Raw genomic sequence first — 23,085 nt, 5'->3', positions numbered from 1 at the left:
TTCTCAGCCTGGACTCTTTTCGGGGGGCGGGCTGGGATTTCTGGGTCTCTTGGGAGGGGTATTTATTGATCAGGGTGTGGACTTTTAGGGGCAGGGCGAAAGGGGTCCCCACAGGCTGTCCTGGGGCCCCTGATTTCTCTGTTCTTACTTATTTGTACTGTGTATTAGAATATAATAAAGAATTTTATTTATTTTCTTCTCAGCCTACTCTCCTCCATTATTTTTTCTTTTCCAGAACTAAGCGAGGGGGGTGGGGTGCTGCATGATTGAGAACTGAGGGCTCCTGGCTGGGTCTTGGGGCTTCCCAGGTGGCACAGTGATAAAGAATCTGCCTGTCAATGCAGGCGACTCAGGAGACAGGTTCGATCCCTGGGTTTGGAAGGTCCCTTGCAGAAGGAAAGGGCAACCTGCTCCAGTATTCTTGCCTGGAAAATTCCATGGACAGAGGAGCCTGTTTGAAACTGGACAGGATACCCTCCTTCCTTTTAGCCTGGACGCCCTCTTTGGAAAACAGGGATAGGAATGCCGTGGGATGGGGTTGTTTTGAAGGTGGAATTTCTCAACTCCTCATTCAGGTACTATGGAGCACCTACTATGTGCTGGACACTGTCATTTCACTTAAATCATTCTTTGATTCAGTCAGTCAACCACAAAACACATTTACCAAGTTCCCATTCAATTCCACACACATTGTCAGGTTTGCAAATACTATTTGCAAAGTATTAAGAAGCTATTAAGAGTCTGAGTCTGCTTTCCAGGAATTCCTATTCCATTAAGCAAAGACAGTGTTATCCTTAGTTAAGGATTCTCAGGAACATAATCCATTAGCCCTTGGTAGCTCAGATGGTAAAGAATCTGCCTGCAATGCAGGAGACCTGAATTTGATCCCTGAGTCAGGAGGATCCCCTGGAGAAGGGAATGGCAACCCACTCTAGTATTCTTGTCTGGAGAATTCCATGGACAGACCACGGGGTCCCAAAGAGCCGAACACAACTGAGCAACTAACAGGCACATAATAGTTTGTATCTCTTAATCCCCTGCGCCTGTCTTGAGGGTGCAGATTTTTGTCTGTTCTGATTTCTTCATTGTTGTGTTTACAGTGCCTTGAAAATGCCTGACACATAATAAATGCTCAGTAAATATTTTCTGATTGAAATGAATCAGTGAAAGGGAACATACTGGTGAAGAACACTATGAGGGAGCTTACCTTTTAGGTGGGGAAGCCACAAAACCAAATTAAAAAATAAGTTTACATCAGGTCTGAGTGCATGCTGTGTGCAAGCTAAAATTGGGGGATGTCGTGATTTTCCAGGCTACCCAGTGGTTAGGACTCCAAGCTTTCACTGCCAAGGGCCCAGATTCAATCCCTGGTCAGGGAAATAAGATCCCACAAGCCAGTCACACAAAAAAATTTAAAAAAAAAAAAATGGGGGGGGGGTATCATGTGGGAGGAGGGGAGTAATCAGAGGTGTCATCTGAGCTGAGACCTGTGAAGTGAGAAGGAGGTGGCTTCGTGAGGATCAGAGTAATCTCATTTCAAGTAGGAAGGCCCAAATGCAAAGGCCCAGGGGCAGGACTGAGCTTTGTATGTTCCAGGGACCTGCAAAGAAGCCCAGTGGGTTAGAGAGTAAAGAGGAGGGTAATAGAGAAGGGAAGTCAGGCACACCAACATAGTGCCTGCCCACAGAGTTGTCCTGAGGATCAAATAAGTTAATGAACATAAAGGCGGTTCAGGGGAAATCATAACTGAGTTAACTAGACAAAAAGGAGAAGAAACATTATTCTAGGAAGAAAATAGTATGTACCCTAGATCCTAGATAGAACAAGAAGAAGAATGGTGAATAGAGGGGGTGCTTTGGAGACCTTGAGGGGAGGTGGATTTTGGCCCAGTGGCAATAGTGAGCCACTGAAGGGTTCTGAACAGAGGAGTGACCTGACCTGACAAACTTTAGAATATCACTCCAAGGATTGGAACTGACATATACACACTACTATATATAAAAGAGATAACTCATAAGAACCTACTGTACAGCACAGGGAACTTTACTCAATACTCTGTAATGACATATATGGGGAAAGAACCTAAAACAGAGTGGATATGTGTATATGTATAACTGATTCACTTCGCTGGGCAGCAGAAACTAACCGACACCATAAATCAACTGTACTCCAATAAAAATTAATTAAAAAAATTAAAACCTTAGCCAAAGTAGCCAAAAAACAAAACAAGAACACTCTGGCTGCTTCGTGGAGAATGGATCGCACTGGGACAAGGCTGAGCCCACTCTCAGCCAGGGAGACCAGTGTGAATACTGCTGCGGAGACCCAGACGAGATGGTGGTGGACCACAGAGAGGGAGCAACTCCATGAGATATTTAGGAATTATATATGAAAAGGCTGAGACTTGGAAATAGGCTGAGACATGGAGGAGAAATTAAATACAACTTAGGCTTCCAGTCGAGCAGCTGGGTGGATGGTGACGCCCTTGACGACAGCAAGAAAGTTTTGAGGGAGGATCAGGCTTTTGGGGCGACATGAAGGTCTTTATTTGAGGGTGACTGATGCAGGCGTAAACGTCCAGGACACTGCCGGAAATCTGGGGAGGGGCCTGGGCGTGCACCTAAAGCCCTCAGCACAGGGCCCTGCGCTGCCACAGCTGTGCCTCTCACCATCATTATGGGGGCATGTGCACCTGGGCATATGCCGCCCTTCCCCCTAAGTGGTTTGCAGCGATCACTTGCAACGATGAAATAATCTAGAGAGCCAAAATAGATTCTTTATTTTAAGGATGAAAATAGGATAAGAAGAGATACCTTTGTTAGTTGCCGCTGCAGTACCATCGAAAAAACATCCTGGGGAAACAAGGAGATGTTAGTATGTGGCGGGGAAAGAGGCTGGGGACCAGAAGTTTGGGTCCTGGAGCCTAGGTTCCAAAGGCGGGTGATAGGGCTTGGGCTCTTGGATCTGAGAAGCCAGGGGCGGGGGGTTATGACTCCTGAGTAAGAGGGAGCTGGAGACTCGGAGTTCCGGATCTGAGGGAGGAGGGGCTGAGAAACCCAAACGTCCCAGTCTGAATAAGGAGAGAGCCGGAGGCTGGGACTCCGGGGTCCCGGGGACTCACCACGCCAGCACGGTCACACTGGCTGATGCTAAGGCCACAAGGGCCGCGAGCAGGCACTGATTGCCCGGCGTCAGAGCCCCGGGTGTGGCCAGCAGCTCGCCCAGGCTGGGCCTCCAGGGTTCGATCGTCTCCGCCTCCTGCGGCACCCACCGCAACACTTCCCGAAAAGAGACCTGGAGCTCGGTCTCCCCGCGCGGGGGCGGGCCCGTCACTGCGGGGACGCGCACGTCAGCCGGGCGCCAGCCCCGCCCCCGCCGCGCGGCCCCGCCTCCTTCCCGCCGCGCGGCCCCGCCCGGCCCGCACCGTTAAGAAAGAAGTAGAGCCGCGCCAGGGGGCGCTGGTCGTGCGTGATCACGCAAGAGAAGGTCCCGCGGTGCGTGGGCTGCACCGGCCGGATCCGCGCCAGGTAACCTTGGGCCCGCGGAATATCTCGGAAGTAGGTCGGGTCCTGAGTCCGGAGCTGCAGGACGCCCGGGCTGAAGCGGCGAGAGGCCGAGGGCGGCCGGCCCCGCCCCGAGCGCAGAAGAGATTCTCTCCGCCCTGACTCGCCAAACCGCTACGTGAAGCCCCGCCCTGAGCCAGGCCACGCCCCCGAGCCCCGGCCTCACCCTCTTATTCGCCGAGCGTTCACGCACGGCCCCGCCCCCTAGGCCTTGACTCCGCCTCGTGGGCCTAGTGTTTGCTCTCCCGCCTGAAACCCCTACGGATAACCCTCCCCTGGGCTCCGTCACTGCATTGGGAGCTTTGACCCTTACCCCCAAATGCCGGCACCCTCCCCTTGCACGAAGCTTGAGTCTAGACCGAGCCTCCTCGAATCCCACTCCCTGCCTCCTGACTCTCCATCCTCTAGTGAAGCATAAACCGCCTCCTAAAGCCCTTCACGCTGGCCCCGCCCCGACTCACACCTCCTGCGAACTTCCAGGAATAGGTGATCTCTTCCTTAGGCAGCTGGAAGTTCACAGTGCAAGAGAACATGGCCTGACGACCCCGAGTCACCGTCAGCTCCTGAACTGAAGACAGGTCTCGCGTCGCCACCTCGGCCCGCCCACGTCCGACCCCCCAACCCCAGCCCCTTCCTCGCTCAGCCCTCTCTTCCAGTTTTTCAGGATTCTCACCCTTCAAGGCCACGCCCCTCACCTGGGCAGTCAAGCGGGAGATCGCAGACCTTGGAGTAGCATCCGCGGCAGCGGAAACGCCGGGTGACCTCCTGGAGCCCTATGGGGTGGGAACGCTGGGTCCGGGGTCCATCTGCCTCCCCTAGCTAGGGTCCCTTCGGCCACCATCAGTTCAGCTCAGTCGCTCAGTCGTATCCGACTCTTTGCGACCCCATGAATCGCAGCACGCCAGGCCTCCCTGTCCATCACCAGCTCCCGGAGTTTACTCAAACTCATGCCCATCGAATTGGTGATGCCATCCAGCCATCTCATCTTCTGTCGCCCCCTTCTCCTCCTGCCCCCAATCCCTCCCAGCAATGAGTCAAGTCTTCGCATGAGGTGGCCAAAGTACTGGAGTTTCAGCTTCAGCATCAGTCATTCCAATGAACACCCAGGACTGATCTCCTTTAGGATGGACTGGTTGGATCTCCTTGCAGTCCAAGGGACTCTCAAGAGTCTTCTCCAACACCACAGTTGAAAAGCCCATAAGGTCTATTTAACTTCCCCGGGTTCTACCTGCTGGACAGAATCTGGACCCCGCCTTTCCCGCGCTCATTGGTTGGCTCTCACTACTCTCCAGCCTCTAGGATCCCTATTGGTTTGCCTTGGGTTTTTTTTTTCGGACCCGCCTTTCGTGAGGTTTGTGAACAATGCCTGGTTTACTTACTCCTTTTCTCCTGGGCTCGCATTGGCCCCTTCGGATCAGAGGCCACCCAAGAGTCCCAGGTTTCGGCCCTTACCACCTCCCTCCCCGCCCCCGCAATTCTGAGCTTTGAATGACGTGCTTACCGCAGGGAGGAATGCAGGCCTGCACTGTGGAGAGAGAAGAAGCGTTACCACACTGTAAGTCGCGGCAGGTGCTCACCTGAAATTCCCCTAGAGGAAACGTTTCGGGGCCGGATGTATTCATTCCTCCAAGGGACCGGTGCCAGGTATGCCGCGCTCCACAAAAGAGGCGGGGCCAAGCCTGCAACTTCTCACCTGTAGGCGGGGCCAGGCCTGCGGTACTTCACCTGGGGACCCTGCCAGCCCTGCAACATTCCACTAAGACGTCAGGTACAAGCCTGCTGCTCGCACCCAGAAGGCAGGTCCAGCCCCGGTGTATTCCATCGAGCGGGACGGGCCTAGATCCTGGGCGATCATCGGAGGGGACAGAGCCTAATTAGGGGGCCCAATTAGAGGTGTGGTCAGGCTGGATTGTTGCCCACTAAGACGCCCGAGATGAAAGGAATCCTGTCACAGAGTGCCCAGGGTCAGACACAGATCCATGAAGAGGCCCGGGCTAGTCTGGGACAGGACTGTCCTACGAAGCGGTCCCAGCTACAGGTAACCTTGCATCAGAGGTGGGGCCGGACCCAGAGTAGTCCTAGCAGGGTAAGAGGCTGTGCCCAGAGTGACCCACAAGGGAAGCTCGGCTCGGAAATCAGGCCGGGAGGGTTGGCTCGATGGGAGTGCATGGGGGTCTCCGGAGTGGGGTTTTCTAATTGTGCCTGGGGGAAGGAGACAGTCTATTTTACCTTCCTTAAGCTGTAATATAATCTTCTGCATTTTCTCCGCAGCATGAAGAAAGGCAACCCGAAAGGACCCTGGAGGGTGGAGGGAGTCATTGTAGTAAAGACCCTTCCCCAAGGCTGCCGGAGCTCAACAGGCCTGGCTGTCATCATGTCTGTGCCCCTCCCCCAGCCCCTGCTATCTCCGGGACTCTGATATATGCCACATCCTCCTACTCTATCTATCTGGATGGTGGGCACACCCCCAAATCTCCTTCTGCTGCCTCGGACTAATCACTCTGACAGAACTCCTCTGCATCTATGTTCTCTTGTTAAGGAGAAAAGGGAGGATAAAGGTCAAATTTCTCCCATGGCCTACGAGACCCTGTGTGGTCTGGCCTGTGGTCTTCCTCTTTGCATGCTAAGTTGCTTCAGTCTTGTCCAACTCTTTGCAACCCTGTGGACTGTAGCCCACCAGGTTCCTCTGTCCATGGAGATTCTCCAGGCAAGTATACTGGAGTGGGTTGCCATGTCCTCCTCCAGGGGATCTTCCTGACCCAGGTATGGAACCCGCAACTCTTAAGTCTCCTGCAATTCATTTCCCCTGATAAGGAAAGCATCATGTTCTCTACCACCTCAGGGCCTTTGCACATGCTGGCTTCAGTTTGCAGCACACCTCTCCCCCTACCCCTACTCATCCTTCCTGTCATACCTCATGTCACCTCCTTAGAGGTTTTCCCTGACCACAAATCTAAATTAATCCAGTCCCCTATTTTTGTCTCTAACAATACCGCATCTGTTCCATTCATAGCTCTCACCAGTTTGCAAATACATATATTCACATATACATAGTGAGCATTTAAGACTGTCTCTTAAGTAGGCAAACAAGTCCTTCTTTAGTGCTGTGTCCTCAGAAACCAGGAAAGGGCCCGGAGTCTTAGGAATAAGTATGTGTAGAATGAATTCCAGGATTCAACTGGAATGAGTACCACAGCTGGAAGCCTGGGGCCACAATCCATCCGCTGGATGTGTTATATTTGGCCTGGAAAGTGTTTTTAAAAAATGACCCAGTTGCTGTCATATAAAGTTTGGGAAAAGTCACATAAAATGTTTGGCATCCCTTTACGAAATCTGGAAGAGCTGTAACAGAGGCAGTATTTCCATGAGGCAGCAGTTGGCTGGAGCTTAGCAGCAGCCACCCACTTTAGACAGGGCACACACCCACTTATCCAGAGTTCCCAGTCTCTTCTTTTCTACCCCTCTTTCACTTTTTTGGAGAATGCAATGGCACCCCACTCCAGTACTCTTGCCTGGAAAATCCCACGGATGGAGGAGCCTGGTAGGTTGTGGTCCATAGGGTCTCTAAGAGTCGGACACGACTGAGCGACTGACTTCACTTTCACTTTTTGCTTTCATGCATTGGAGAAGGAAATGGTGACCCACTCCAGCGGTCTTGCCTGGAGAATCCCAGGGATGGGGGAGCCTGGTGGGCTGACGTCTATGGGGTCGCACAGAGTCTGACATGACTAAAGTGACTTAGCAGCAGTTCACTCTTTTTATGTTCTCTGCTCTTATGGATGTTTGAGTTTTCACCACTGTAATGGTCTTCAAAAAAAAAAAAAAAAGGTTGGGGACTTTCTCAAAGTGGATGGTTGCAATGATTTACAGGTGGAGGTGGTTTTGGAAGTCAGAAATGTGGCAGGGTTTTGTTGTTGTTATTTAGTCGCTAAGTCAGGTCTGACTCTGTGACCCCGTGCACTGTAGCCTGCTGTGCTCCTCTGTCCATGGGATTTCTCAGGCAAGAATACTGAAATGGGCTACCATTTCCTTCTCCACGGGATCTTCCCCACCCAGGGATCGAACCTGTGTCTCCTGCACTGCAGGCAGATTCTTTACCGCTGAGCCCCCAGTACTGGTGGGGTGCTATGAGCTGAATTTCATCTCTTCCAAATTCATACGGTAAAGTCCTATGCCCTAGTCCTTCAGAATGCAACTGTATTAGGAGATGGAATCTTAAGGAGGCAATGACATTAAAATGAGGTTTTTTTGGGTGCGCCTTAACCCAACATGACTGATTTCCTTGGAAGAGAAGGAAATCTGGACACAGACACAGAGAGAAGACAGTCATTCTGCAAGCCAAGGAGACAGGCCTCAGAAGAAACCCACCCTGCTGACACTGACACCTTTATCCTGGACTTCTAGGCTCCAAAACTGTGAGCAAATAAACTTCCTTTAGCTAAGCCACCCAGTCTCTGTTTTTTTTGTTTGTTTTTTTTTTTGTTACAGCAGCCCTAGCAAACTAATACATAGGGATTGCCAGTTGCCTCAAAATACCTATTTTCTCCTTAATAACATATCACCACGTTTCAGCAGAGAAAGCACCCCCACCCTGCCCCAGCTAAAAGACTACATTTCCCAACCTCCACTGCAGCTAGCTGTGGTCATGTGACCTAGCTGTGGTCATGTGTCCAAGTTCTGATGGTTGAGATGTAAGTTTAAGTGTGATGTATGAGTCACAGAAAGTAGCCTTAAAAGAGATATGGTGCCATTTTATTGGCCCCTTTCCCCTTCTTTCATCCTGTTGCCTGAAACTTGGATTTGATGGCTGCTGCTCTGGCAGTTATATAGGACCATGAGGATAAGTAGTATACCCTAGGATGGTAAGGCAGAAAGCTGGAAGAGTACGGAGTCCCCAGGAAAATGGAGCTGCCATACCTCAAGTGCCTACCTCAAGTGCCTACCTCAAGACTTATTTTATATAGACAAAATAAACGTCTACCTGCTTAAGACACTGCAGCTTTTAACCTTAGGTTAAACCATACGTAAAGGGAGGGAATTGAGGATTCTGATAAGAATCTGCTGAAGTAATGATCGTAGAAGTGATGGTAGAAGCTGGAGAGAGGGGGGCTCTGAAGCCAGGAAGCAGGTGCACAATGAGGGGTCAAGGACTTAGCAGTCTCTCCTTGGCCACACGGCAGGCAGGAGCTGTGGTCTGGTGATGGCAGGATGGTCAGGAGGATGTGGTCCGAGTAGCAGTGCTCAAATGAGAGGCCGGGATGATGTTGGAGAAGGCAGCCAAGGGATATCTATGGGCCAAACCAAATGACTCTCGGGGGAGGGTGTGTGGGATATACCAAGTCAGCCATGGGGCAGGGGAGAAGCATGGGAGTCAAGTAGGGATGGAGCAAAATGTCCAAAGCGGCAAGAGGCAGGTTTGTACTAACCACAAAGGGGCACGAGTTATAACGTCTCCTCCAAAGCGGTGCTTCATTGGGAGCCTCAACTTGCTGATCACCTGAATTTGAGTCCTCTCTCTTCCAACTATGCGCACACCTGTCTCACTTCCATGCTACCCATCACACACACCCCTCCCTGTGTGACCTTGGCCGGGTATTTAACCTGCCTGATCCTTGGTTTCCTCGTTCATAAAATGGGGACAACATCGGTGTCTACTTCACAGCACTGGTGGTGAGGATTTCATGTCATACAATATAAAAGCCTCCTCCTCCCAAACTATGTGCTAGGTACCATTTAATGAACATGATGGGATAATGTCTGTGTTATAGAAGAGTCAACTACTGGCATTATCTTCCCCTAATCTGAGATGGGGAAACCCAGGCACAGAGAGGTTAGGAAATTGGCCCAAGGTCACACAGCTAGATTGGAATCCATGTGGCCAAACTCCAGAGCGTCCACGGGTGGCCCCTATCTGCAGTACACACACTGCCCTCAACACCACTCTAACAGTGTCAGCAGCCACCACCGGGAGCCACTCTGAGTCCACCTGTCCATCTCTCCATTCGGGAGAGACCCAGGAGTCATCCTGATTCTTCCCATCCTCATCACCCTACATACGTCTGGTCCAGACATCCCCTGGGTCCATCCAGGGGAGCTCCAACTTCCCCATCTGGAAAATGGGGCTATAAAACTCCACCTCACAGGGCTGGTACAAGGACATCCTTTGGGAGGATTATTAACATAAATCACTTTTTGCAGTCACAGCATCTTCCATGCAAGGGGCTGGTTCATCTCAGCCCCCACCAACCATCACAACAGGTTCAAGTCACCACTGACTGTCTCCTCCCTGGACTTTCTGCTTCTGCCCTTGACCCACATGACCTTAGTCAGAACCCTTCCTTCCTTAAAAATCCTCCAAAGGGTTTCCCCACATCAAGAGCAACAGCTGAAGTGATCTTTGGGTATGAGCTAGAAAGAGGGGGTCTTCTGGCTGAAGTTGGCTTGGGGACGCACCCTAGGGGTTCCCCAAGTGTGTTCCCAGAACAGCAGCAGCAGCACCTGGGAACTTGTTAGACATGTCCATTTCTGGGCCCTACCTCAGACCTAAGGGTCAGAAACAGAGGGTGGGGCCCAGGAGCCTACATTTTAATAAGGTTCCAGGAGATTCTGACATACACTGTGGGGCTGGAGAACCATTAGCCTACATGGTCCACGCCAGCCCCACTGGCCCCAGGGCCTTTGCACTGGCTCTTCCCACTGCCTGGAAGCTCTCTCCCCAGGTCACGTGCACAGCTGTCTCTGTTCCCCTCATTCTAGTCTTTGCACAACTGGATCTTTTTCATTTGCACCTCCCCTGATGAACCTGTTTAGTAAAATGATCACCCCACAGTTCACCCCCTCTTTTCCTCCCCCTTTTGTTTCCCTCCATAGCATGGATCACCAGCTGACATCTACGGCATTTCACTGATTACGCCTAATAATCAATGCAAGCAACCTGAGGGCAGGTGGCTTGCAGTTTGGGTCACAGCTGTGTCCCTGGTGGTGTTCTTGGCACAGTCAATAAATACCCATGGAATGTAAAGGCCCAGCTTCTCCTGGCCCCCAGACTCTCCCTCCAGTCCATCCTCCATATGGCCCCTGAGGGTCTTTCTACACCCTGAGCTGACCCTGCCCTTCCCTGGCTCACAGCCCTGTTCCTTCGGGACAGTCTCAAATCTCCCCGACTCCCAGTTGAACCCTGGATGTCCCCCAGGCCCCTTGCAGTCACTACATCCTGCCCATCTACCCCCACTCCTGCTCTTCCTCCTAGACTCCCGCATCCCAGAGATGACCACTGCCCCCTCAGGCACAGAGCCAGCCCCGGCACACAGTCCCAAACCCCTCTCCCTGAACAGCTCATCAGACCCAGGCCTGGTCCTCTCTTCTCCACCTGCACAGATTCCCCGCCGCAGGTCTGGCCTCCTTCACCACAGCCTCCACCCTGGGCCTCCCGGCCTCCACTCCCTCCCCTGCTCCAGTTGGTCCCACACACTGCCCTCGGGGGTCTTCTGCACCCAGAACAGGACTTGTTTCTGCTCTTTTCGAAACCTTCTGACGTAGGGGAGAAGGGCATCTCCCGGAATTCTCCCCGCACCCCCCAGCTCTGAGTTCCTCAGCTCTCCCTTTGTGGGTGGGGGAATCTGCAGCTGAAGTCTTCTCCAAGCTGCACAACCCCCCACCCTGCCCTGGGAGCCCCCCTGATGGATGGGAACCTCCTCATGTTTGGGGATCATGTTCGTCTAAAAGTTCGGAGGCAAGAGTAGGAAGCAAAAGAAGTAACAGAACCGAGATATAGAAATGTGTGCAGCCCCCAGACCACGGACACGGCCATGAATGCTCCCCCACCCATGGTTCCAGTCTCCAGCATGTGGGGCTGGGGGTTGGGGGGAGTCCTGTGTGACATGACCACGGCGGCCTGGTGTGATCACTGCTCACACTGGCCCTTGGCCACGAGGGTCACCCCAGCCCTGTGGTCCCTTCACGCTGTCAAAGGCGTGTGTTTCTCATTCCCTCGAGGTTGTCACATGTGCGTGTCTCCCCAGTGATCCTCTCCCTCCCTGCTCCCACCTGTCTTCCGGCCCCCTGACCCCCTGATAGCTTCCATAGGTCAAAGATGTGGAACCACTTTGCTAACTGTAGGGAATATGTTTTATCCTAAAGGAAGCTCTCCTCCCTGAAGTCTGTCTCCATGCTGGAGCCCCCTCCATCTCACTGAGTTCCCATGCCTTGCAGGAAGGCAAAGCCCTTGTCCCCTTTCTCAGATGGGCAAGTTGAGGCCCGAAGTTGGGGACGGGGGCAGTGATGCGTCCAGAATTTCACAGCCAGGGAGAGGGCAAGCCACACAGAGAGGACAGGCTTTCACCTCCCCGAGCCCCACTGGCCTCAGACTCTCAAGTTCCTTCTGCCCTGAACCCACCAGGCCCTGCCCGTCTCTGTTCCCTGACAAGATCACCCAGCTCCCTTGGCGTCCTACCATCAAGATCACTGTCACATTCTGGGCTTTTTCCCCCCTGCCCCCCGCCCGCCAAAGGCTCAGACATCCATCTCCCAGCGCTGCGGACCCCGCCCCACTCACCCTGGGCGGCGGCCATCTCCTGTAGGGAGTGGGTCATCTGGGTGAAGGCATCGTGCAGCTGGCCCCTCTCCTCGTAGTCTGGCGGTGGGAGGCAGGGGCTGGGGGGAACCGCTTCCCCCGGCACCACGGCCCTGAGGTGGTCATCCCTTGGTCTCCGATCTCTGCTCCCCACGCCTCCATTCTCCCATCTCTGCATCTCTGTCCCTCTCAAGTCTCTCCAGGCCTCTCAGGTCCCTCCCTCCGTGTACCCCCGCCCCCCACTGGGGAGGATGCTGGGGAGGGGGTGCGGTCTCCTCACTGATCTCAGTGTCCAGCAGCCCCTTAAAGGCGTCTTCGAAGGCCTCCTCACACTTCCCGAGGTCGGGGCTGTCCAGGCCGGCGAAGATCTGGCAAATCTGGAGGCGCTCCTCGTAAGACGTGAAGCAGAGGAGACAGGCCCAGGCCGAGGCATCGAAGACCACGAGGGCCGCCAGGGAGGGCAGGATGGCGCTCCAAGGGGCCAGCCAGGCCATGGCAGAGGGTCGCGGCCTGGGGGAGAAGCTGGTGACTTTTGTGAGGTCACTGTGGTGTGGGGGAGGGGCTCAAGATGCAGGGGTCAGAGGTCAGGTCTCAGTCACCAATCCAGTGTCAGGCTCCCCCAACCCGTGGGGGTTTTCAGGGAGCAAGGGGACAGGGGGTCAGGCCGGCAAGCCCCAGGCTGGTGGTTGGGCCGGACGCCAGGCTCCCAAGAACCTCACCTGTGACCCTGGACGTCCTCACAGGTTAAAGGGTCTCAGGGACGCAGAGGCCGGCAGTGCATTGTGGTGGGGGGTGCCTGCCAGGCCCTGGGGTGGGGACGCGGTGCCGGAGAAATGAACATGGCACAGAGACGCCGTAAGGGCCCGAAAGACGGAAACTGGGCCACAGAGAGACACCGGGAGGTCAGAGATCCAGAAAGCACCATAAGAGACTAATGCAGACAGAGTTTCAGAGGCCACTGCACAGAGGCCCAGTGGAGATGGAGAGACAGAGAAAGCCAAGCAGAGATTTCCGGATGGGAGAGAAACTCCCTGAAGGAAAGGGGAGAAAGGACAGGGACGAGGACAGGAGGGACAGGCCTGCTTCTCTCCCAGGGTCCCTGCGGCAGCCCCCCCCTCCCCAGCCTGGCCGGGTGGGGCAAGGGACCGGGGTCCAGGGGTCCCCGCCGGGCCGTCCCGTGCAGGGCGCAGCCTGGGGAAAGCTAGGAGGCCGTATAGTGATCTCCGTGGGTGTCCTCCTCAACTATACAACCTCCTACCTCAGCCCGGGGGGCGCGGCAGGTGGACAGACAGACGGATGGACGGACAGACGGGGGCCAGGGAGGGCGGGGAGGGCCGGGGAGGCCCCAGCCGCGATGGTGAGCCCCCGACACGGACCCACAGACACGAGCTTGTGTGCGGCGAAGGCCCCGCAAGGTCGGTTCTACGGGTGGGTGCCAGGACCCAGGAATCCGGGCCCCCGGCCCCCTCCTCCCCAAGGAACCCAGGAGTCAGTCTCTCGGCCCCTTCCTCCCCGAAGATCCCCGGAATCCAGGCCCCCTAGCTCCCACTGCTCCCTGAGATTCAAAAGTCCAAGTCCTCAAGTCCCTCTTCTCCCTAGGGGACCCAGGAGGCCAGGCCCCCGGCCCCTCCCTCAGACCCGGGAATCCAGCCAAGCCTGTCTCCTTTGGAGAAGACGCAGCCCGGCTTCCTGGATCCCCGGTCCGAGAGAACCTCACCAGTTTCAGAGTTTGGCCACTTGGGCCAGCTCCCTCCCTCCCTACCTGTCAGATAGTCGGAAATTTCAGGAGCGGGGCGGAGGCCGCCCAGGGGCTATAAACCGCCGTGAAAGCCTGTCTGGGTATCTGCTCCTCTCTCACCCCTGCTTTTGGCCTCTCATCAAGTACCACACTGACAACTGGGATGCCTGCGCGCGGATGCCGCCCCAGGCCCGTGTCATCTCTCCGGCGGGGCGCGAGGTGCCATCGGCACCCCCATTTCGCAGGTGGGAAGGCTGATCCCCAGCCAGCCGTAGGGTGGGGTGGCGGGGTTGGGGGGAGAAGTGGGAGGGGCCAGGCCTTCCAGGCAAGAGGGCCCAGCGCCCCCCCTCCCCAGCCCGGGGCTGAGACAGTGCACCTGAGAACCTCCGCCTCGGTCCAGGGCTCCGGCGGTCTCGCTCCCGCCGTCTCCCGCTCCAGCTCCATCTTCCCGGTCCTCTCTCCCGGTCCGGCCCGCTCGCCCTCGGCCTCACCTGGCCCCCGTCTCCTGCAGCCTCCGTGTGCTCCTCCCCGGCTCTGCACTGCCCATCCGCGCCTCCCCCCGCGCGCGGCCGTCCCCGGCTCGCAGGGGCCTTTCTCGGGCCGTGTCTCTCCGCCCTCCCCCGCCTCGCGCTCTCTCCTCTCCTCCTTTCTGCTTCTTTCCCTTTCCCTCCGGTCTTGCCCCCTCCCCTGCTCCGCACCCCTCCCTCTGTCTTTGTCCCTCTTCTCTCGTCTCTCCCTCGATTTCCCCGTCTCACTCTCCTCTCCTCCCCGCCTTTTCCCCCTTGCCTGCCTCCCTCCCCCGTCTCTCCATCTCCCGGCCTCCTTCTCCCCCTCCGTCTCCCTCCTAGCCTCTCTCTCTCTTTCTCCTTCTCTCCCTCCCGGGTCTCTCGCCTCCCTCCCCGCCCCCCCCCCCTTTCTCCTTCCTTCTCTCCCTCCCCCTCGCCGCAGCTCGGAGCCAGGTCTGGAGCTGGGGGTGGGGTGGGGGTGGTTCGCGCAGGGGCCCAGGGCCGGGGTAGCGACCTGCTGGGGAGGCGGGGAGGCGCGGAGGGGCGGGGGAGGCCGGGGGGAAGGGCGGAGGTGGGGGGGCCCAGGGACGGGTCCGCGGACCCCGCTCGCATCCCGCTTCCCTCCTTCCCGGCCTCCCCGACCCTCCGGCGGGGGCGCGAGCCGGGCCAAGGTGGGGAGGAAGGGGAAGGGAGGAGGCGGCCCCCGCCCCCCCGCCCCCCCAACCTGGCCCGGAGCCCAGGCCCGGGCTCCCAGCATGCCCCGGGGCTGCCGGGGGCCTGGGGAGGGGGTGCGAGCCGAGGGAAGCCGAGCGTCCTCAGGGTTCGCGGGGCCGCAGCATCGCCCCGCGGCTTCCGCTCGTCTCTCCTGGGGAAACTGAGGCCCGCAGAGAGGGGAGGGCGGGGGGTGGTCAGGACCCGCTCGAGGTCACCGCACCGGGCCTCGGCGGAGACGCGGACTCCCCGGGCCCGCAGGCCCGACCCAGGGAAAGGGTTGGCGCGGGACTTCGCCCAGGTCTGGGCCCCCCTCCCCCTCCCCGCAGACCCTGGGGAGCCCCCAAGGGTCAGAGAGCAGACCCAAACAGTCTGGCACCATGGCAACCAGTGGCCCCGCCCCCTTAACCCCCAGAGGGCTGGACTCCAGCTGGGGCCAAAGAGGAGGAGGTGGGGACGCCTGGGTTCGCGGGAGGAAGGGTCTGGGGGCCCGAACTCTGGGGTTTCGTGGAGCATCGCGGGGCTGGAATGTGGATGCGCAGCCCCTCCCTCCCCGCCCAGGGCTGAGGGAAGAAGAGGCTGCAGGCCCAGACTCCAGGGTCCGGGGCTAAAAAAGGGGGGCTGGGGGTTCGGACGCTGGAATTCTGCGGGAGGGGCCGGGTCGCGGACGCACCGGTCTGAGGGAGGAGGGGGCCAGGGCCTGGAATCCCGGTCCCCAAGGGAGTCTGGACGCTGGGCCTCTCCTGCGCCAGACATCCCCTGCCCCCGCCGCTGACCCTGGCCTGTCTGGCAGCCCAGACAACCTCCCCCTCCTCGGCAGCCCCCTCCCACTGGCACGGCTCACCCTTGACCCCTCAGAGCCCCGCAGCCCCTTCCCTGCCCCTCCCCCGCCCCTCCAGCCAGACGTTAACCCTTCCGCGGCCAGAGGCACCTCCAGAGCCAGCCTCTCCCTCGAGCTCCCCTGAGGGCGCAGGAGGGCATCCCTCCCGAGTCTCCTCCGGCTCCGAGCCTCGCTAGCTACCCCAGCCCCATCTCTCCCCTCCCAGTGGAATCCAGGAGGTGCTCCTGGCCCGCTCCTCCTCCAGAACCCCGGAATCCAAGCCCCCCAATCCCCACCTCCAAGGATTCGGGACTCTGGGTCCCCAGCCCCCTCCTCCTCCTCCTCCAGGAACCCAGAAATCCAGGGACCCTGGATCCGGGCCCCGGGTCCCACGCCACTCCCTCTCAGTAGACTCACGGCTCCACCGCTCCCGCGTCGGGGGAAGGGTCTCGGCGGGCAGCCCCCCGGGGCCGGGCCGAGCCGGGCCCCGCTGCTGCCGCCGCCGCCGCCGCCGCCGCCGCCAGCTCTCCATCCTCTCCCCGCCTTCGCCGCCCGACGGCCTCTCCCCTTCCTCCCGGCGTCCCCGCCATCCTCCTTGCCTCCTCCCCGACTCCCGCTGGCCTGGGCCTCCTCCCGGTTCTGCGGGCCCGGCTCCCCCGCCTGGGACCCCGCCGGACCAGCCCCCTACCCAGGGGGCCCCCGCCCCGGCCCCTCCCCACCGCCCGGCCCAGTCCTGCCTGGCTTCCACCACCACCACCACCACCACCACCACCGGCTCCCCCCGCCCCGCCCCTGCCCCGGAGCTGGCCCCGGTCCAGGGGAAAAAATTCCATCCAGCCCCGGGGAGGAGGGAGCGGGGCGGGGGAGGGAGTGGGGCGGGGAGGCCGGGCCGGGGAGCGTGACGCAGGGAGGAGGGAAGGGACAAAAGGGGCCGGGAGGCGGCAGGGTGAGCCGGTGGCGCTCCCGCTCCTCCCTCCCTCCCTCCTCCCTGGGCCGGGGCCGGGGCCGGTTCTCTGCTTTCCGCTTTCTTTCGTCCCCTCCACCTCTCCTCCCTTTCCTTCACTATGCCTGCCTCCTCCTGGCCCTGTGCTCCCCCCAAACCCCCGCCCCCGTGTCTCCGTCTCCGCGTCTCTCTCTCTCCTTACATCGCGCCCCCCCCCCCCCCCCCGCAATCAGGGTCTTCTCCTCTCCCCCCTGTCTCCCCCTTTCTGCTCTCCCAGCCTCCTTCCCCTCCCTCCGCTTCGGTCTCTCCAGCCACCCACCCACTGGGGGACAGAAAGGTGAATCAGACCCAGATCTGCCCTTGCAGACGGAGCTCACAGTCTGATGGAGGAGACAGACCCAGACGCAGACAGTTCCAATCCTGGGCGATCGGGGTATGACGAAGGGAGGGACCAGCGGCTTGTGGGAGCTCCGGGGTAGGGGGCTGGAATCCTTTCAGCTGGCGACAGCCGAAAGGGCCTCCAGACAAGGCGGTGGTTGTGACCTCCAAGAACTAGGAGAAGTTAGATCTGAATTGTGAGAGAGAGAGAGAGGCGGCCGTAAGGGCGTTGCAGGCGGAGGGCACAGCTGAAGCAGAGGCCCAAAGGAAACCAGGGGCCGATTCTGGGAGAAGGGCAGGCGGTCAAGTCTGATGGGAACTCCCGAGCCTGCAAGAGGAGGCTGAGGTGGTGGGCGGGGCCAGGTGCCCAGCGCTAGGCTGTCCGGGGGCGGGGGAACTCCCCCTTGTGGGTGTCTGGGAGCAAAGGGAGGGGCAGGGCCAGATTTGGGGTGTCAGAGCGATCCCTCTGGGGCCTGTGGGGGATGAGTTGGGGCGAAGAGACTGCTGGAGGCTGATGAGGCGGTTGCTTGATCCGAGGCTGGGACCCTGGGGACCCAGAGGAGGGGCGGGGCAGAGAATGTGAGGAGGGTGATGAGGATGGAAGGGGTGAGGAAGATGCAACAATCAGAAGCCTGGCCCTGAGACTGGCGGGGACAGGAGTTGTTCTGGATGGGGAACCAGAGGCAGAAGGGGGTGCAGAAGAGGGCAGGTGCTGTGTGCCGATTGGGACCTAGTGGACAGTAGGGGCCAGAGGACATATTGAGGACTTATTGAGGCAGTGGTGAGTGTAAAGTCCTGGGGTCCCAGCAGTGAAAAATGCTGTCTCCTCCTGCCCTGTCCCTGGCCACCCACTCCTCTCTGGGGACAGCTCATGCTTACCAGTTTCTTTTGTATCTTTCCAGAAGAATATTCTTTTGTACTTGCATATGAAGAAGACAATGGCAACCCACTCCAGTACTCTTGCCTGGAAAATCCCATGGACGGAGGAGCCTGGTAGGCTGCAGTCCATGGGGTCTCGAAGAGTTGGACATGACTGAGCAACTTCACTTTCACTTTTCACTTTCATGCATTGGGAAGGAAATGGCAACCCACTCCAGTGTTCTTGCCTGGAGAATCCCAGGGACGGGGGAGCCTGGTGGGCTGCCGTCTATGGGGTCACACAGAGTCAGATACAACTGAAGCGACTTAGCAGCAGCAGCAGTTCTTGCGTATCAGGTTTACCTTATGGCTCAGCTGGTAAAGAATTCACCTGCAATGCGGGAGACCTGGGTTTGATCCCTGGGTTGGGAAGATCACATGGAGAAGGGAAAGGCTATCGACTCCAGTATTCTGGCCTAGAGAATTCCGTGGACTGTAGAGGCCATGGGGTTGCAAAGAGTTGGACACGACTGAGCAACTTTCACTTTCACGCATGTATTATATTAACCGCCTCTATTTTGTCCCCAGGTGGGATCGCATTATTCTATGCTTTGCTTTTTTTAAACACTATATCCTGACGATCCTCCTATGTCAATGTAGCTATAGAGGTACCTCATTCATTTTAGTGGCTCTATAGTATTCCATGGCTTCCCTGGTGGCTCAGCAGTGAAGAATCTGCCTGCCAGTGTAGAAGATGTAGTTTGAGCCCTAGGTCAGGAAGATCACCTGGAGAAGGGAATGGCGACTCACTCCAGTATTCATGCCTGGGAAATCCCATGGACAGAGAAGCCTGGCAGGCCACAGTCTGCGTGGTCGTGCAGAGCTGCATACGAGTTAGTGATTAAACAGCAGTAGTATTCCATTGTATAAATTTATTCATCCATGTGTGCATGCTAAGTCGCTTCAGTCCTGTCCGACTCTTTGCGACCCCACGGACTGTAGCCCACCAGGCTCTTCTGTCCATGGGATTCTCCAGGCAAAAATACTGGAGTGGGTGGCATGGCCTTCTCCAGGGGATCTTCCTGACCCAGGGATCGAACTCTCATCTCTTATGTCTCTTTCATTGGCAGGTGGGTTCTTTACCACTAGTGTCACTTGGGAAACCCTTATTCATCCATACTTGTTATCAACTAGGAGGGGTTTTTCACATAAAGAAACTAATGCTTATGAATATGCAAATTACTGTTATATTTATTTATTTTTTTACTGTTATTTTTAAAACTGATTTCTTCCACTGCTCTGAAGCCTCTGGACCCAGCTATTTGATAAATACTTCTAGGTTCTTTAAATTTTGTCACTAATTACTAATGATAGGAATAATAACAAATGCCAATCCTTTCTCAGATGTCTACTTAAGGACAGCCTCTGGGCTGAGTACTTGTTACACATTATCTCAGTCAACTTTTTTGGTATTTTTTGGCCACACCCTGCTACTTGTGGGATCTTAGTTCCCTCACCAGGGATCAAGTCCATGCCCCCTGCACAGGAAGGATGGAGTCTCAACCACTGGACCATCAGGGACTTCCCAGCAGCAGTCTTATTTTTAAGGATTGTTTTATCTCCATGTAAGGATGAGAGAACTGAGGTTCTGAATAGTGAGTTGCCCATGCTTACAAAGTGAATGGCAGAGCCAGGATTTGAACCCAGGCTTCTCTGGGTCCACGTTCTATGCCCTTTCTTTGGAGACGGGCTGCCTATGTGAAAATGTCCAACTTGCTGGGGGTTGCTGTCCAGCACAGGTTAGACTTGTCATGCAGGTAGATTCACACTTGATTAAGGATCTTTTGTCAGCCCCTGCACCTTACTTGGCATCCAGAATGACTGGCAGTCTATTCTCATCTTCAGATGCCCTGCGTTCATATCAGGACGAAAACCACACCACCCTGCTGTCTTGTCCTTGCCCCGATTCCCTTGTTTGGTGATTCTCGCCATCTGGGTCTGTCTCAGAGTTCACTGAAGGCGCCATGGAGATCTGAGTCATCTCTGCGTCCTCAGTATCACTCAGCATAGGGTGTGGCTCAGAGGAAGGGCTCGGGAACACGTTTGCCAAATGAATGAATGGAGAGATGGATGAATAACAAGTGGTTGATGGGTTAGGCTGAGACTTGCCTAAGTTCTGGGATAAAAGAATTTAATTTCCGTTAGTTGCTGAAGCATAAGGCCTCAGTTACCATTTGTTAGTGACTCATAGGAAGCACCGTTTCCATCGTCTTTGATATACAGAGTTCATAACTCCCTTGACAGCTAATACTGAACTATTGCCATTTCCACACATCTCTAAAATTCAAGATCCACTGTTCATTCCCATCAGCCCCTGAGACTCAGAACCCACCATTCATTCCCATCAGCCCCTGAGACTCGGGATCCACCATTTGTTCCCATCAGCCCCTGGGACTCAGGGTCCACCACTTCCATCTGATATTGACACACAGTACCACAGTTCTTGTCAGTCCTTGGTACCCAATATCCATAATTTCTATCCTACTACAATACAGGGCGACCACCATTCCCATCAACTCCTGAGATAGGAGTTCCACCTTTCCTGTTATCCCTTTAGAAAGTGAAAATGAAGTCACTCAGTCATGTCCGACTCTTTGCGACCCCCTGGACTGTAGCCTACCAGGCTCCTCCATCCATGGGATTCTCCAGGCAAGCATACTGGAGTGGGTTGCCATCTCCTTCTCCAGGGGATCTTCCCAACCCAGGGATCAAACCCAGGTCTCCCACATTGTAGGCAGATGCCTTAACCTCTGAGCCACCAGGGAAGCCCATATCCCTTTAGAACAGCATGCCAATGGAAAATACAAACCCCCCGCCCTTCACAAGGCTGTCCGCCATTCCCTGGAACAGAAACTGTGAGCCAGGAAGACACTTCAACCTGCCCTGAAGTAGGTCTGAATCAAGGACTCACTTATTAATGCTGTAGAAACAGGGACACGAAGGTTATGAAGAAATTATGAAGAACTTCCAAGTAGCAGAGGATCCTTCCATGGGAGGAATCAACCCCAAACCTGACATAATCCTATAGCACCATCAGAGAATGCTTCCAAACTCAAGACAGTGCCCCACAACACCGCTTAATCCCCACAGGTGGGATAATCCTCAGACAGCAGATCACCCAAAATATTAATGTCAGATGATCCAAATGCAACAGATGCTCCCATCATGCCATGGCTGCTGCTGCCGCTAAGTTGCTTCATCATGTCTGACTCTGTGTGACCCCATAGACAGCAGCTCACCAGGCTCCAGGCAGGAACACTGGAGTGGGTTGCCATTTCCTTCTCCAAAGCACGAAAGTGAAAAGTGAAAGTGAAGTTGCTCAGTCATGTCTGACTCCTAGCGACCCCATGGACTGCAGCCTACCAGGCTCCTTTGTCCATGGGATCTTCCAGGCAAGAAGAGTACTGGAGTGGGGTGCCATTGCCTTCTCCGATCATGCCATTAAGTAATCCCAAATGGCAGTTTACCCCAGTGGACTTTAGGAGTTGGGGAGGGGGCCACCTTTTCTGTGCATTTAGGCTGGTAGTGGGTGGGAAGAAGATGACAAAAAATTTTCAATTTATTTTTTATTTTTGGCTGTACTGGGTCTCTGTTGCTGCATGAGGACTTTCTCCAGTTGTGGTGTGCAGGTCTCTTATTGCGGTGGCTTCTCTTATTGCAGAGCATGGGTGTGTAAGCTCAGCAGTTGTGGCTCGCAGGTCCACTTGCTTCGTGGCACGTGGAATCTTCCTGGAACTAGGATCAAACCCGTGTCTCCTGCATTGGGAGGTGGCTTCTCAAACACTGGACCACCAGGGAAGACCCAGAAGATGACAGATCTTATTCCCACTATTAACTCTTTTCTGGGTGGAGGGTTGGTGTGGTTTTTAAAGGAGGGTCTCTCCACGGCCTATCTCTTTCCCTTACGGCCATGCCTTCTAGTCATCTGAATGGTGAAGGGCCTTCAACTAGTCCACTCTTCACATCTCAGCAAATGGGAGAGAAGATGGTTCTGAGCTTCATGGAGAGTGGAGTGGGAGTGGATACTGTTTCTTCAAGCCCATCAGTCATCCACTTCTCCTTCCTCTGGTGATAGAATCTGCCTTTCCCATGAGAAACCCATTCCAGGTGATTCTAACAAGAATGTTCTAATAAAATGCCCTTCCTCCTTCCCCCCTGGACAAGTGAACCACTATGGGCCAATCAGAACATTCATTCATTCAGCTGTGATCCCCTAACAGAGATGACTAGAATCTAAGATTTTTTCATCTTTTAAAATATTTTTGAAAATTTTATTGAAATGTTGATTTGCAATTTGTCAGTTTGAGGTGTACAGAGATTCAATTATATCTTTTCCCTTATAGATTATTACAAAATATTGAATACAATTCCTGTGCTATGTAGTAGGTCTTTGTTGTTTGTTGTTTTAGACATTGTAGTGTGTATGTGTTAATTCCAACCCCCTAATTTATCCCTCCCCTTCCCCTTTGGTAATCACAAGTTCGTTTTCTGTCTGTGGTTCTATTTCTCCTTTGTAAATAAGTTCATTTGTATGACTTTTTTTAGAGTCCACATATAAGAGATATCATATGATATTTGTCTTTCTCTGTCTGACTGACTTCACTTAGTATGATCATCTCTAGGTCCATCCATGTTGCTACAAATGGCAGCATGTCATCTTTTTTTTTTTTTTTTAATGACTGAGTAGGATTCCATTGGGCTTCCCTGGTGACTTGGTGGTAAAGAATCTGCCCGCAATGCAGGAGACCTGGGTTCGATCCCTGGCTTGGGAAGATCCCCTGGAGGAGCAAACGGCAACCCACTCTGGTATTCTTGCCTGGAGAATCCCATGGACTGACAAGCCTGGCAGGCTGTGGTCCACGGGGTCACACAGACTCTGACATGACTGAAGCGCCTATGCAGTAGCAGCAGCGGCAGTATTCCATTGTGTATATAT

General features: G+C 55.4%; 1 protein-coding gene across 1 annotated transcript; it reads right to left on the bottom strand.

The window, feature by feature from the left end:
- Nucleotides 1-46: 46 nt before the first annotated feature.
- Nucleotides 47-12,759, bottom strand: SPACA6 (sperm acrosome associated 6). Its single transcript, XM_061140058.1, has 9 exons — nt 12,416-12,759; nt 12,118-12,195; nt 5,793-5,861; nt 5,065-5,088; nt 4,259-4,336; nt 4,025-4,131; nt 3,943-3,945; nt 3,425-3,581; nt 47-3,332 (listed from the first exon to the last, which is right to left on the bottom strand). Exons 1-9 carry the CDS (start codon nt 12,627-12,629, stop codon nt 3,118-3,120), a joined length of 945 nt encoding a protein of 314 aa, XP_060996041.1. The 5' UTR covers nt 12,630-12,759; the 3' UTR covers nt 47-3,117.
- Between the last annotated feature and the right edge of the window lie 10,326 nt (nt 12,760-23,085).

Source organism: Dama dama, chromosome 4 (assembly GCF_033118175.1).
Source record: "Dama dama isolate Ldn47 chromosome 4, ASM3311817v1, whole genome shotgun sequence".
Taxonomy (NCBI): Eukaryota; Metazoa; Chordata; class Mammalia; order Artiodactyla; family Cervidae; genus Dama; species Dama dama.
The sequence above is the reverse complement of the archived record's forward strand: the minus strand, read 5'-3'. Positions and strand labels throughout refer to the sequence as shown.